A 15,774-nucleotide genomic window follows, 5' to 3' on the forward strand; every position below is an offset into this window, starting at 1 on the left:
GAAGTGTGTCTGCCTCACCTTGTCTAAAGGGGGGGAGTCCCCGTATATTTTCTGACTTATCTGTATGTAGAAAGGCTCTTTACCCTGTACTGCATGTATTTCAGCATGCACCTGTCTTAGAATCACATACTGGGAGCTTACAACACACATTTCTCACAGCTCTGGAGGCTGGACATCCAAGGTCAGGGCACCAGCACATTGGGTGCCTGGTGAGGCCAGCCTCCTGGTCCACAGACAGGGAAGAAGGGGGCGAGGGTGGTCCACAGACAGGGAAGAAGGGGGCGAGGGAGCTCTTCGGGGGCCCTTCACTCATGGGGACTCCACCCTAGTGACCTGACCACCTCCTAACACCATCATTGCGGGTCAGGTCACAACTTATGGATTTGGGGGGAAAACAGACATTCACTCTGCAGCACATACTTTACTGAATTCTCGCTCTTTAGTTTTTCCGTAGATTTTCTTGAGTTTTAATGCCAGCTGCCAATAGTAATTATTTTGCTTTTGCCTTTGTAAGTTTTTTAAAAAATCATCTTTTTAAAATTAGCCCTCGTCTAAATTTTCACCATGAACAGATTCTGGTGCTCTAGTGCGTCCTCACCCTCTCTCTGCAAGTTATTTTACGGTAGACTCTGTAGTTACGTTTGTCCTCCTTTTCTTTCTTTAGCTGATGAAACGCTTTATGGTTAACAAGTCAGAAGGAAACGGAGATGGACTTCTCACTGCAGTTCCTCATTTCTGCCTGAGAAGCTGTCGCGTCCCCACGGGTGGTTTCACGGCGGTTGTAAACTGTGAAACCCCATTTCGCGCAGCGTCTTAAACCCATGAGCTCGGACGCTGAGGAGAGTGCGCTGACGGGCGTCCGTCCCCCGCGCGAGGGAGGGGCTGCCCACGCCGGAGCCTTCGGCCTCCCCGAAGCCCCGCACATCCTCCTTCCTCCCCCCGGGGCCTCAGCGTCCCACTCCCCACCACGTCAGCCCGGTCAGCCTTCCGCCTAGTACCCGTCAGGTTTGAAATGACTTTTGTTTCTGCTACTTAATGCTGGTTTTTCTCTCTTCCCTACGACGTCAGCTCCCGAGGGAATGACAGGCCTCGTCCCCGTCGCTAGACACGCTGCACACGCAGCTGCTCCGTGAGCACGGGCAGCAGGAAGAGGGGCCGTGGGCGCCTCACTGCCAGCAGCTCATGCTGCCTCCCCTGCTCTGTTTCTTCCAGAAATCAACTCCACGTCGGCCCGCGTCCTGCTCTTCCTGGTGGTTCCAGGCCACCTCATCTTCTTCTCCATCATCTACTTGGTGGAAGGCCAGTCAGTCCCAAACGACAAAACCTTCGTGGGGCTCTACCTGCTGGCGGGCCTGGTCCAGGTAACGATGGCCCCGGGGTCCCATCCTGGGAGGGGTCCCATCCTGGGAGAGGTCCCTGGACACGCAGGACACAGTCCCCACCTTCCGGAAGTCCATCCAAGCCCAAGGGCGTGATCCAGACGCACTGCTAGAGGCACGTGTGGACTTCAGTCAGGCCGTCTTCCGAGACTCTAGCTGGGAGGGCTGGGGCCTCTGCAGGGTAATGGTGGGCACTCCCATGAGGGTGGCGTCCGCGTGTCTGTGACCCTGAAGGACGGGGTGGGGAGCCTGGGAAACTGTCCAGAGCAGCGGCAGGGAAGCGGCTGTGGGGCCTAGGGCCTGACCAGGGCTTGAGGCGCCTCCACGAAGGGCCAGCTGCCCCGCGCGGGCCCCCGGGGACTCCGAGCGAGCTGCGCTGCAGCCAGACCCCTGCCCGAGCGAGTCTCCGCGGCGGTGGGTGGAGCTGGGCAGTGCGCGGCCTCCGAGCTGCGCGTCACACCCGAGATCTGCTGGTTTCTTGGTCACACGGGGCTTTCTCCTCGGCCATCACCTTGTGTCTCCTCGCCTCGTGACAGGTGACGATCCTGCTGTACCTGGCAGAAGCGACGGTTCGGCTGACGTGGAACCAGGCCCTGGACCCGGATGACCACTGCATCCCCTACCTCACAGGGCTGGGGGACCTCCTGGGGACCGGCCTCCTGGCACTCTGCTTCCTCGCCCACTGGCTACTGAGGAGTGAAACGGGGCTGGACGGCACCTCAGAACCAGCATCTGGACCTTCGTAAGGAGCCCAGACGTCCCTGCTGCTCAGGAGAACCTTCCTTCGTGCCCATGGGAACAGGGTGTGGTTTCTCCCCAGCCGGACCCCCAGGGTGGCCGACCCTGGCCTCTGCCAGTCGGCCGAGGACACACACACCCTCTGGAGCTGCTGCTGCCTGAGCCCGGGATGGAGCCTGAGGTCAGGAGCGCTTGCCGGCGAGCGTCCGTGCCTGTGTGGAGGGCAGGGCGCTGCGGGCCTGAAGACGCTGAACCGAGAGGCGCCTGTGCACTTTGCGGGGGGCACGCAGCCCGGATGCAGCGCAGCAGGAAAGACACCCCCTGTCCCCGAGCTGGGGACGCCCAGCCCTTCCCTCTTCTGCTCCCAGCATTCCTGTCACTGCTTGCTTTTTCTCTTTCATTAGAACAAATCTCTGCTGAGATTTTAACGATCAGAGGAGTGTAAAAATAAAAAATAAAACTGGAACCCCAGTTCCACCCCAAGGTGAGTGTGGGATCAGCCCCAATACAAAGAAAGACGGGAAGGGGAATCAGCAAGCTGGACCAGTGGGTTATTGCTACGGATCCAAGGAAAAATGTCAACTTTCCATGCGCGGCTGTACAAAAACTTTTAATTCACTCGCATGAGGAGTTGGGCCCAATGCCAGCAGGGACCTCAGTGCCCAGGAAACAGAAGTCCTGAGCATCTCAGGGGGACACCCACTGGGGGTGTGCGGGACAGAGGTCCAGCTGCACGGCCCGGACTCTCCTCCCGCAGGACAGGAGGCCGCCAGGCCTGGCTCCTCGTGGAGGGGCCTCTGGACGACCCGGGGCTTCGGGGAGCACCATCTAGAGATGGAGACACCCCCTCCCCCAATGCAGGACACAGAGGAGTCACTGTAGAAAGCAAAAGTCCTTCCCAAAAGCCCAAAAACTCAAAAGAGACAAACAGAATGGGCAGAGTTGGGATGATTGATTCCAAGCCTGAGAATCAAAACAGCATCTGAACAAAAACAAACACTTCGAAAGGCACAAGGCAAAAAACCATTTCTGAGAGCCCGTGTCTAGTCCACTGATGAACCAATAAATATGTGCAAGTTCACTGACTTGTCTCCTTCAGGACAGACCTCACTCCATGAAAACACACGGGGACACATGCACCCCTGCACCCTCAACAAGCCACACGCCATGCACATACCTCAGTGCTCAGAACGTGGCTGTACAAACCGCTGTCCAATTGCCATTAGATGTTACTACCCAAATACAGAACTCAGAAAAAATCATCACTATAAAAGGGTTAACTCTATATTTGGTCTGTGCAGGGGCTGCAACAGGGCCTGGGGGCCTCATCACCCGTCACGTTCCCCTGACACCAGGCCGCCTGGGCCGCTAGACCCAGTGCCACCCCAGCCCAACGGCGACCCCTGCCGAGGGCGGGGACAGCCTGTTCGCACTCAGCCAGACGCTGCGCCCAGTGCGGAAGCCCCGTCAGGGGCCACCGCGGAGGCGCCGTCCTCTTCCCTGGGCGGCCGTTTTTAAACGCAGCAAGCTCAGGCGGATGCAGGCCGCGTGCACAGCCGAGCGGGAAAACGCACGCTCTGCCCTGAGAGGATGGTACGGCCCCAGACGGGTCCCTGATAAAACGTAAGAAAAACACTTGCGAAAATGTACCCAAAGTCTCTGAAGAACGAGGCCAGCCTTCCAAGCGGCGCCCTCGGCCCAGGCAGAGCTGGTTTCACTGCAGGGCCCACAGGCCGACCGTGCTGCCCGAGCTCCACGTGTCCTCGGGCCCAGTGGCCCCTCCGGCTGCAGGGAGCACCTCCTGCGAAAGCAAGCACAGCGGTGAGCTCGGCAACCGCAGCACAGCGCAGGCCCACACGCGCCCCTGGCCTCCCTTCGTGGAAAACACTCGTTTTCCCCCTATTTTAAGCATATTATTCCTTGAAGGAAAACATTTTAGTATCAACAAAACTAAGCAAAGGTGAACTCAGTCCTCTGCTCTGGGTCTCCTCAGAGATGGGACTGTCCTCCCTGACCTTTGACCCTCCCCACTCGCTCCGGGAGCGCCCCCCACTCCGAGTCACGGTCACGAGCTGCCGTCCGCGGCATCAGCGCGGACGGGCTCCAGCCACGTGGCCACGCCACCACCACCCAGCCCGCCGCCTGCAGGGAACGGCTGTCAGCACTAGGTTCCAGGCCACGGCGCCCCCGCCCCCCCCCCGCCCCCCCCCCCCTCACTTGTACACGACCCTGAGACGAGGAACGCCCAACGGCTGGAGGGCACGGCCATGAGGCCTTCCGGACGCTGTGACCGCACGCACTCCAGTTCACCCTCCCCCCCTCCCCCCGCGCTCCGTTCAGCATTCACTTCTAACGTGATGGAGAAGGCTGAACAGCCCAATTTGACTTTAAGAAAACCAAAATTACTGTTTGTTTCTTACATACACATTTGAAATTGGATAAGCTACACACTTCATTATTTTATACCCAAATCTCAATTATCCACTGCCACCCATACTCAGCTTAGCCTATTTCCCCACGGGCTAAAATCTGGCCAGCCCAACTTTCACAATTCTAAACGTACGACCCTTGAAGACCGTATTAAATTCCACCCCATCTACTGTGACGAGTGAATCCCAGCCGTACGCTCCACCTTTCATCATGTCTCGATCCCTTAGCCACCTCTTCCACAAAGTGGAAAAACACCCTGGCAACCCACCACCCAGCGAGTCCCACGCAAGGCCACCTCAGGGAGAAGCCTCAGGAAGCCGGAAGCTTCGTGAGTCTCAACAAACCCAAAGAGCAAAGAGGCATCCAGACCTGGAGGACGTAGACGGGCAGATCGACAGCAAGCAGGGGTTGGGAGACGGGAGGCTGCGGGCCGGGCGCCAACGGGAAGACCACGTCCCCTGAGGGATCATCCTGGGAAGGCAACCGCACACGGCTCAGTCACCTTGGCCCGAGGAGTCCCGCTACCTTGAGACGCAGCAGAACCAGCCCACCCGCCTTCCAGGAGCAGCCTGAGGCCCAGCGGTGACCGGAGCCCTCCCCCGAGCCCAGCTCGAGGCCCAGCTGCACGGCCCCGCGGCCCGAGAGCCGAGCACACAGAGGTGCTCAGAGAGGCTGGGTCAGAGCTACACACCCTCAGCGTTTAAACCTCTTCTCTCCCAAAACCCTTCCAAATCATCTTTCAGCCCCTGCAAAGTGAGGCTGAAGGTGACCGTGTCCCCAGAGCCACGGAGGTGGGAGCAGCTGCAGGTCCCCGCTGGCCCGGGCGCAGCCCAAGAGGTGGCCGGCCCTGCCCTGAGGGGCTCAGTGCGGCAGAGAAAATAAGAGAGAAACAAGCCCAGCACCATTTCCACAAAGGCCACCTCCTCCCGGTGCACCCCGGCACAGGATGAGCCCAGCTGCCTTCACCCGGCCCCGTGAGGAGAGCAAGGAGCCAGACGCGCTGCCAGTTGTCTGCGATGCGGCCACGGGACCTCGGGCAGGAGTGGGACGGAGTGCAGAGGGCAGGCTGCAGGGGAGCTGGACGCGGGGAATGCGAATCCTGCCCGAGGGGAAGCGTGGACACAGTGGAGTGACAGGAGGGGTGCGCGACGGGGCGGGACAGCTCACGGGCTCTTACCTGCAGCAGCTGGGCCTGGACGCACGGCAGAGCCACGCCGGGCACTGCGAGGCTGCCCCACAGCCAGGCTCCCGGGCCGGCACGGACGTCACCTTCCCCCGTGCTCAGTGCGGGCCCCACGGCTCCTGAAACACACAAGGCCCCCAGACTCACGGCTGCTCATCCACAGGGAAGAGGCCGAGACCAGGCCTTCCACTTAGAAGCTGAGCAAGGCTCTCATGTCTTCCGCACAGACGGCTCAGGCCACGCCGTCCTCGAGGGTGGACTCCTCCTCACCCTCCAAGCCTGGGGCACGCGGGGTCCCTGACACACGGAGCACGACCAAGCTCACGGAAAAAGAAGGGAGGGAAGCCGGCTGCATCCTCCCCCCCGCGCCCCCCTGCCGGCACCTCAGCACATGCTAAATGGCTCTTTCTGCCCAGTTTCCTTCGCAAAAATCATCACTTTCTTGGTTTCTTTTTTTTTTTTTTTTTTTAAAGGATTTTCTTATTTATTTATTTATTTATTTATTTTTGGCTGTGTTGGGTCTTCGGTTCGCGCGAGGGCTTTCTCCAGCTGCGGCAAGCGGGGGCCACTCTTCATCGCGGTGCAGGGACCGCCCTTCATCGCGGTGCGCGGGCCTTTCTCTATCGCGGCCCCTCCCGTCGCGGGGCACAGGCTCCAGACGCGCAGGCTCAGCAATTGTGGCTCACGGGCCCAGCCGCTCCGCGGCATGTGGGATCCTCCCAGACCAGGGCTCGAACCCGTGTCCCCTGCACTAGCAGGCAGACTCTCAACCACTGCGCCACCAGGGAAGCCCTCTTGGTTTCTTAACAACATGCTTTTTAAAAAAATTAAGCACAAAGAAGAAAGAAAACATCCTAACACCCAGAAAGGGTTTTTCTGACACAGGAACCCTGGATTCAACCCTGGTTCCACGACCAACTCTCCCTGACCCTGGCCAGGTGAGCTGAGCTCTGGCCTGGGGCTCCCACTGCAGAGCGTGGGGAGGGCGGACCAGGCGGGCGTGCTCAGGGTGCAGGGCCGAGCCCAGCGCACAGCGAGCACCGGGGGTGGAGGCGCTGCCACTGCTGGGCGGACACAGGCACGGGAACGGCCTCCCACAGACGACCTTACGGTGAGCAGCACACAAGCTCACTCAATGAAAGCACTCAATTAAATGTTGTCGAATTTAACAACGTCAAAAGAACAAGTGAGGCTGAACGACTTGCTACTTCCAGAAAACATGTCCTCAGGAAAATGTCTAACTGACCTCAAGTTAAAGATGAAAACCACGAGAGGCTGGCCGGCTATTTAGGTTCTGTCTCCCTTCTGACGGGCACGGTTGGCTCTGCTGCCCGACAAGCCCGCCTGCGGGCCCCATCCCCGGGGTCTCGCTGCAGACTCCCCTCCACGTGTGTCCTCTGGGTCCAGCCCCAGTTCTCCGCCTGCCCCAGGAGCCTGGCCCCTGCTGCTCCCAGCAGGACTCCCTCCCTCCCCTTCGACAGGGAGGAATTCGATGTCCCCCCCCCCCGTCCTCCTGGGGCCTGTGCTGTTCCAGCCACCTCTGGAATTTTACCTGAATCATTGTTATGCTTTGAAGTCTTTTATCACCCTCAAACATTTCCCCGCAATACAAATCTGTACATAAATTGAAATTTTACTTATTTTTAAAGTTTTCTTAAATATACTTTCTAGAAGTGAACATCCTTCATCTGAAAAAGTGAGTTACCATTGCAATTATCAGAAACGCTAACCCAGTCAAAATAAGACACATTAAACTTTGATAATTATAAAATGTTAAAAGGAAAATTACACTGAACAATGTATCGAGAGGAGTGCACTGCCGGCCTGCTCCCAGGTGGCTCGTGTCTGCGTGTGCACTGAGACTGCTCAACATACATTTCTGCCAATTAAAAAAATGTTTTCATAAAATGCTCACGTGCTTTAAATACAGTTTCATCCCAACTGTGCAGCTGAAGATCCAGCTCATTTATGTTGGACAAAGCCCATGTAGCACAGTCAGCCTTACTCTGCTGAAGGGTCTGACTTCATTTTTTAATCCAAATGAACATACCAAGACATGCTTCAAAGAATATCATGAAACCACTATGGAGTAAATTAAGGAAGGCACCAAATAATGCATCTTTTGAAGTCAGTTTTAAAAGTAGGCAAGATTTAAATGATGTATATCTAATGTTCATTATGTAGTCATACAGCATAAAGATGAGATCAATCTGAGCCATTTCTCCTTATTTACGCTGCAATGACTCAGTGCCAGCTGTGTGGGTCTCGCTCTAAGTTATCTGTGAAACGAGAGCTATGATCAAAGCTTTGCTTTCATTCATGAATGTGGGCACGTATGCTACTCAACTAGGGGGAAATTAAGTAAAAATCACATGTACAAATCAGAAATAAACCCCACTAATTTTTTCTACACAGCACGATTCCGCATTTCCTTCATACTTAACGGAAGACAGGTCCACACTGCTAAAAAGCGAGTAACTAGAATATCACTGTTAGTAAGACGAAGCAAAGTCAGTTTTAACTACTGTGTCAGCACACACTTAACCTGAAGGAAATCACGTAAGTCCTCTTTTCAACGTGTACCTTCAATCCAGTGTCTGGGAACCTGGTGACCCCACAGACCCCACGGCTACATTTACAGGCATCAGTGCCGCTGGCGTGAAGGGCTCTCTCTCGCCCGGGGCTCCCCCCCGGCCCCGTCCAGGTAACGACCGGGCCCGGGACAGGAGGCCCGCAGCCGAAAGCGGCCCCCGTGCGGGCGCCTGTGCCGCCTGGCCTTCCTGGACCCTCTCCTCCAGCAGCTCGTCTCGCGGCAGCAGCGGGGGCTGGGAAGCTGAGGGTATCCAAGGAAGTGTGCCTCCCACGGGCCCACCACACGCCCCAACTCCAAGCACCTCGACACGCGCCCCTGGGAGGCCTGCCGGAGGGTGGGCAGGCGAACTGGCCACGTCCACCTGTACAGGGCTCGTCCCCGGACCAACCCACGGGGCCTGGCCGAGGGGCTCGGGAAGACCCTGGCCTGTTCCGTACTCTCCCGAGGGGTGTGGTGAGGCTGGTGGAGACACAGCGGGCGTCGGTGGAGGGAAAGGGGCAGGAGGGCCTGCAGTGGCCCCCGACGCGACGCTAGTAGAGAACACATGGAGGCTGGGGTCCCCCAGGCCCCTCACGCCCAAGACCCAGGCAGAGCACCGCCGTCGGCACCACGAGGAGGGGACCCTGACCCCCACGGAGCGGGCGTCGCCCAGACTCCCTGCTCGAGCCCTCGCGGTGGGTGTTCTGTTACACGACCCCAAATGACGTACTGTGTCATCGACACTCAAGACGGCCTCCAATTAACCCCACGCCTGAGCGTGACGGAGAAGTCCGTCTCTGCGGATGCCTGAAGGCACACGAACGCAAACCGAGGGTCGCCACACGGAGCCCACGACGACCACGCAGCCCCGAGTCCTCACCAGTAAAAGATGCCGCGGCGCTAAACATAACGTGACTCATTTAATAAGCCGATCAAAAGAAAAATCAAACTTCCCCTTCCACGGTGGAAATCCACAAACTCTTACCAGGCAGGCAATCTTCACACTGAACTGAGTATTCTCCACATTTATCCGAAACGCTGATCTGTGCTGGGTGACTTTAAGGAAGGGAGAGGAGAGTAAATCCAGCCAGCAGATACACTTCCACTAAGCAGACCTCGAAAGACCATCCTCTTTGGGCCTCAAACGGCAGGGTGAGCTGGACTCCACACTGCACACCGGACCCCTGGCCCATCCGTGAACTGCGGGACCCCCAGCTCCCCTTCCAGAGCCCAGCGAGACCAGGTGAGGCCGGCAGCACAGAGCCAGCTCAGACCACGTGCGCGCCCACCCCAGCTCCGCCGCGAGGGCCTCGCAAGCACACCCCTGCGCCGCAGAACCTGCCCTCCACGCCCAGTAGGCAGGGGGACCACGTGGTCACTCTCCACTGGGGTTCCTCGTCGGAGACACAGAGCACAGCAAGAAACTGCAGGGACCGCTCCCTCCATTCCTGCGAGGAAGGAGATCCGACAGGACACAGTGTGGACGCAGAGGCACTGGGGCTGAATTCTCAGTTTCTGACGTATTCAGTCCTACACAGCTGTCGAGAAGATGCGCTACAAAAACAGATCATTCCCAAGGAGAGACGTTCACGTTATTAACAGGAAAGAGCAGAGTACTGTATCATTTCTTCCAGATAAGGATATACGTGCAGTTTACACACATGGAAAACGACTACCATCAAAACGAAGGACGTGGTCTCCCAGGGCGGTGGAGCACAGGCCAAGTGAGTAAGCAGCCACTTCCTTTCTCCCCGCCTAAGCCAGCGTCACCAGAGCCACTCACCAGACCCCACGCTCTGCTCCGCGCCCAGTGTCCCACGGGCCAGCCCGCCTCAGGCCCCCAGGGCCCTCCCACCACTTCTCTTTCCTGAAGACGCACCAAGAGACTCACCAAGTTCATCTTCCACAGGAACTGAAGCCTGACAGGGGGCTTTAAGTTCCTTTGGGATTTTCAAGGAACTGAATAAAAGACGTAAGTCAACACTAAAAGCAGAGCGTTTCAAGCCAGTATGGGGAGGCCCTGAGCAGGCCTCATCCAGGCCTGGCGTCCTTGTCACCGGGGGTCCCGAGACACCTTGTTACTGTTAACGCCGTTATAAGTGAGATCTGTCTTTCATTACTTTTTTTCTGATTATTCTAATAGAAAAGCTAGAATCTGATATTTTCAAGTTCGTTGTGCAATCAGCTACCTATCCTTCCCTCTTATTTCTAATGATTGGAGTCAATTCCCTTGGGTTTATAACCATCACCGGAAAGCAATGACCGCTTCTCCCTACGTACCTACCCTCCTCCAAACTTCCGCAGATGTGCCTAACGCCCCTGTGCTGTTGCCCGGCTGCCTCCTCCCGACTGTGATGGGAAATGACGCTGCCAGTCTGACTTGTTTATTAGGGAAATCTTCCTGGTTCCTAAGGATGAAGGTTTATGATTTTTAAAAATCAGCCATAATGACTTTTATCAACTGCCTCGTTTGGCATCGGTGAGGACACAACAGTGCCCACCCCGACCCCAACCCGAGAGAGGCCGTCGTCCGGGCCGCGTGCGGGCTCCCCGGGAGCACCGCATCCGCCTCACTCGCGGCTGGTGAGACACGGCCTTCCCGCGTGCGACGTGGTGCCGCCAGGCCCCTGAAGGCTCCGCAGCCTGCACCGTGGGGTCCGTCCCCCTCAGGTTCCTACCCAGAAGATGGGGCGTCAGCAGCCACGCCTCAGGCTGCCGTGAGGACGTGGAGAGGGAACGGGGTCGGGGGAGCCCAGGACGCAGGGCACAGGACCAGCCCTCGTCTGCGAGGAACTCTGTGGGACACCGGGCGGGACGGGGCCCCCGTGTGCCGAAGCTGACGCTGCTGGCCGTGCGCCGAGTACAGGCGTGTGTGTTTCCAGGGACGAACAGACGAGCCCACACCCACACGCGCTGATGAGGGAGCAAGGGCACCCTGCCCACACCAAGGGGCCGAGGGGCCCTCAGCGAGGTCTGCGGTCACAGAAGCAGTCGCAACGTCACTGCCCCTCAAAGGTGCTTCTCGCTGGGGGTCGGTCGGGGCCCAGCGGCACGCAGGGACGCCGTGGTGTGGCACCCAGAGGGGCTCCGTGCAGGCAACAGGGACGCGGGTGACGGTGCACTGAGGCACAGCTCCTGGGCAGCCCCTCAGGAGGGCAGTGCCGCCCCTAAGTCCAGGAAGGGGACAGCACACAGGGCCAGAACCACGGCAGGGCCGCCCCGCAGGAACGGGCCAAGGAACACAGCGCGAGCGAGGTCCTGGTCCTCTCCGCCCGCCCACCTCCCAGGACGGGAAGGCCAAGCCGGTCCCGCTGGGAAGGGCAAGGTGAGGACCCACCCAGAAAGGTGGACGGACCCCCAGAGCCGTCCACCACGCAGGCCTGCGGGGCGCACGGCCAGCCAGGCCCAGGGCCGGTGGAGGGGGCGGTCTACGCGGACGGGAGTCCTCCGCCCAACCGCAAAGCCGGGGCCTGAAGCACACACGGCCCTGCCCGCTCCTCTCCTTAATCTGCTCCCACGGCCGTACGGACGGTCTGTGAGCGCGAACCGTGAGCGCCCGGCGAGACCCACGGCCTCCCCTGCACGCTCTCCAGCCCCGCGCCCCCGCCTAGTCTGCGTCCTGCCTGGGTCGCAGGGTCCCCCGAGGCCCTCACGCACTCACGGGAACGGGCAGAGCTTTCCTCGCCGCTTCTCAGAGCGTGTGCTCAGCAGCCCGGCCCCGCCTGCCCGGGGCACCCTCACCGGCACCACACTGACCTCGGTGGGGGGACCCCAAGAAGCCCCCTGCTCTCCTTGCCTGCTCCGTGTCCCTGTGGTTTATTTTCACAAGAACAGGTGGAACGATCCTTTAGAAAATACCTCGTCCCTCTTCTAATCACGCTCTCACGGGAGCCCAGTTCTGACAGTGACCCAGAGGCCCCAAGCGGCCCGGCCTCCTGCTGGCTCCGAGCTCGTTCCCCAAACGCTCCCAGCCAGCTGCTCTGGACACAGGGCCTGTGCTGAGCGCACCCTCCGGACTTGGGCCTCGCCAGGACTGCCCATCACCGCGTGTGTCCACGTGAGGCCTCTGCCCTACGTGAGCCTGCGAAGCGTCGTGGACCGGCTCGTGCTGCTCACGCGCCTCCTGACACACTGTGATCGCAGGAGCCCCTGCCCGCGGCGTCCCACGCCAGTTCTGTCCCCTCCCCTTCAGGTCCGCCCACTTGGGAAATGTCCTCCTTGTGACGGGCGCCTTCTCCACTGTCCTTCCTCCAAGCTGCGGCCACAAAGGGCACTGCTGCGGCCGAAACGGGGCACTTGGGCAACATCTCAGCCCCGTCACCTTCCAGGGGATCCTCCCGGGTTCTCTTTTCTGAGTCACCGTCTGTCCCCTCCCTGCAGGTCGTGCTCACTCCTCTCAGTTTATTTCAAGGGCCAGAAGCTCCGGGACAACACTGACACAAGGGGACGACGGCGGTGAGTCCGAGCAGGACGCCTCTGGTGACCCACCGTGAGGGTGGGGTTGGCTTCTGGCTACAGAACCTTCCTTCCATTCCTATTTCCATCAGGAACAGAAACCAATTTTTAGAATAAAGAGAGGATCTGTTGAGAAGACAGTACCGTTCCTCAGGGACCCTTCACTGTGAGACCTGAGTAGCAGACTTCCTACCGCGATCACCTCAGGCTGCCTAACCCGCTGGGGGACAGCAGACCAAACGCGCTGCCGAACCCCAAGTGTGCTTTCTGGGGAGCGGCGTTCTATTTTCAGAAGTCACCATCCTGGAGACGCCCAGGCCATGGGCGATTCCCATTCCCGAGGCCCCTTGGCACCGCGCCTCCACCAGGAGCAGACCCGCCCACAGCTCAGCCCCGGAAACACTCACTCCATCCACGGCGCCCAACCGCTGGTTTCTGAGTAATGATGATTTCTGTCTTCTTGGAAAATCACGCATCTTGTTGCAAGGACTCCAACTTATAATCACATAGTATAGAGGATTTCTGTTTACTTTCCACTGAATCTGTGGAATTCACTTACGCTTCCCCTTCATCCTTTGTAAAACTGCTCAGACAGATGTAGCAAATGGCAGCCCAGGAGCTGTACCCACTTAAGGCTGCTCTGTTTGGCCCACACAGATTTTTTTAAAATCGGAGTAGGTTTTCACACTTAAGCGTCAAAATCAGGATTTCTGACTCATCTTAGTCTGTTCTGTTTCCGTCTTGAAAGACTCAGCCCCTCCTCCTTGTTCAAGAGGAAGGCGCCCTGCTCGGCGCACCCGCCCCTCCCACACAGAACAACCACTGCCAACCTTCCAGGGCTGCAGGCACTGCACCCGCCTCAGCCCAGCGCAGCCCCTCGGGAACACCCAGCCCCACGGGAACCCCCGGCCCCGCGGGAACCCCCGGCCCCACGGGAACCCTCGGCCCCGCGGGAACCCCCTGCCCCGCGGGAACCCTCGGCCCCACGGGAACCCCCTGCCCCGCGGGAACCCTCGGCCCCTCGGGAACCCCCGGCCCCGCAGGAACCCCCGGCCCCGCGGGAACCTCAGCAGGTGCTCCTCTGCCCGTTTTACAGAGGAGAAGGCTGGGGCCCGAGAGGCTGCCTGCTCAAGTTCACGCCACCACACGGCCACCTGCTCCTCCTGGAAGTCTCTAACCAGCTCCTATTTCTTCTTTCACCCAAGAGTTTTTACTACGTTTTCTTTTGTTTTCCAAGTGATTATTACTGTGTTTTACCACATTACGGTCAAAAACGTGTACTACCAAGCTGTTTTTTCCTAGACTTTGCTATGGTTTTCCTGATGCCTAATTTGTTCAGTTTAATTTATATAAATATTCCACTATCATGGAGTAGAATCTATTACAACAACTTTACTAATCCCACTGTAAACATATTTTACATCTTTATTTTTTCTGCTTGTTCTGCAAATAATTAACAAATTCCAATACTGCTAGGTTTTTATCCAGTTCTCCTGAAATTCCATCTGTGTTTACTTCATATTGTTTGATACTGTAAGTTTTCACATAAATATTCATACAAACGGTCACAAGTCATGGTAAGACTGCTGATTATGTGTGAACAGCAACCAAACATAGGGAAAGCCTTCTCTGCCCAATTGTTTTTCTTTGAATTCTATGCTTCTGATATTAGTATTAACACCCCGCTTTGTAATTTTTCTTTTTTGTTTTGCTTTATCTTGTCTCAATTCTAACCTTCTAAATACTCCTGTCCACAACATGTCTCTCCTGGACATCGTGTGGCTGGGATTTTGCTTTCTGCCTCAGTCAGAACAGTGGGGGAGTCCCACTCATTTACGTTTTCACTGCCACACAGACGTGTGTGTTCTGCTGGCTATACCTCCTCCGGTGGGCACCATGCTTTCCCTCCTTCCCTGCCCTTAAAGGGCAGAAAGTGCCCATCCGTTCACAGTTGTCAAGTTGGGTACATTTCTTTTTTAAAGCTTATTTTGCTAACTGTCAGCTTCAAGAATAAAAGTTTCTCTTTTACGTTGAGAAAATATTCTTGGTTTGAGGGGGGGAACCTCAGCACTCAACAGCAACCCAATGGGAACAGTCTTGGATTTTAGACCCTATGTCCACTTTTCAAATCCTTCAGCCTACACATTCCATAAGAACGAACAGGCGCACTGCACCGAACCTCAGCGACACCGCGAGGCCACTGTGTGTACACGACTCCGCCAACATTCCTGCTCCTGCAGCTTCCCTGCTCTTGGACCTATTACACCACATCCCGACACCCAGGAAGCCCCCAAACCCAGGTTTCTCCCAGTTTGGTGCCAAAAAGAATGTAGCAGCAACATGCGACCCGAAAGCACGTGAAGACAGCTTACAGTCGTACTGACTCACTTAAGTGAATGCGTTTCACTGAAAAGCCAACACCAGAACTAGGCGTGGTGAGAAATACAGAATGTGCGTGCCACACTGCCACCCTAAAACGCAACACACTCTGAATCCGAAGTGCAGCAGCGTGGGTTCACGTGCATGCATCTACTTCCCAGCACGCCCGCCGGGCGTCCCGAGGCAGCAGCGCCCTGGGGCAACAGGCAGCGGCACAACCCGCACCCGGCGTGGGAACGGGCGCCCTGAGAAGCGGCTGCTCCAGGGCTGGGCCTGGTGGTGCCAACAAGTGAGGGGAGTGCCCCCCAAGAACCATGATGGGGCCTGGCAGGAGGGCATAAGAATGCAACCAAAAGAGCTGCCAGCGGCCAAAGGTGGAACAATTCGAGCAGCAAAATAAACCCTGACAGTATCGATTATAACCCAGCACTAATTATATTCCGCTAAAAGATAAAGTCAACGTCTTTAAGCCTGTACTGATATAACTGACTGAACTGATAAGGGGAGAGAAGGGACAACTGTTCCTTCCAGAAAATTCTAATTAACACACGCACAGGAGGAGGGAGATGGAAAATCGCCGTTAGACCACCACAGTAACGACAGCACAGGCCAAGCTGTCCTCACACGCGGAGCAAGCG

The 15,774-nt window shown here is 57.4% G+C and overlaps 2 protein-coding genes across 10 annotated transcripts in view; one reads left to right on the plus strand and one right to left on the minus strand.

Annotated features, from left to right (window-relative positions):
• Positions 1 to 3,198, plus strand: part of SLC41A3 (solute carrier family 41 member 3) — a 65,843-nt gene extending 62,645 nt beyond the window's left edge. For both annotated transcript variants that reach the window (XM_057555473.1, XM_057555474.1), the window contains exons 10-11: positions 1,213 to 1,361; positions 1,916 to 3,198. In XM_057555473.1, coding sequence (XP_057411456.1) covers positions 1,213 to 1,361; positions 1,916 to 2,125 — 359 coding nt within the window. In that variant the 3' untranslated portion in view covers positions 2,126 to 3,198. The remainder of the gene's footprint in view (positions 1 to 1,212; positions 1,362 to 1,915) is intronic.
• ZXDC (ZXD family zinc finger C) overlaps positions 1 to 15,774 on the minus strand; it is a 35,574-nt gene that overhangs the window by 4,111 nt on the left and 15,689 nt on the right. For 2 of the 8 annotated variants that reach the window (XM_057555470.1, XM_007182765.3), the window contains 3 exons: positions 5,725 to 5,849; positions 4,917 to 5,018; positions 3,691 to 3,918 (listed from right to left, as the gene is read on the minus strand). In XM_057555470.1, coding sequence (XP_057411453.1) covers positions 3,832 to 3,918; positions 4,917 to 5,018; positions 5,725 to 5,849 — 314 coding nt within the window. In that variant the 3' untranslated portion in view covers positions 3,691 to 3,831. Of the gene's footprint in view, positions 1 to 3,379; positions 3,919 to 4,916; positions 5,019 to 5,724; positions 5,850 to 15,774 lie in introns of those variants that run through there. The other 6 variants (XM_057555472.1, XM_057555469.1, XR_009009582.1 and 3 more) reach the window with 5 other exon arrangements.

This window comes from Balaenoptera acutorostrata, chromosome 10 (genome assembly GCF_949987535.1).
Source record: "Balaenoptera acutorostrata chromosome 10, mBalAcu1.1, whole genome shotgun sequence".
NCBI classification, from domain to species: domain Eukaryota; kingdom Metazoa; phylum Chordata; class Mammalia; order Artiodactyla; family Balaenopteridae; genus Balaenoptera; species Balaenoptera acutorostrata.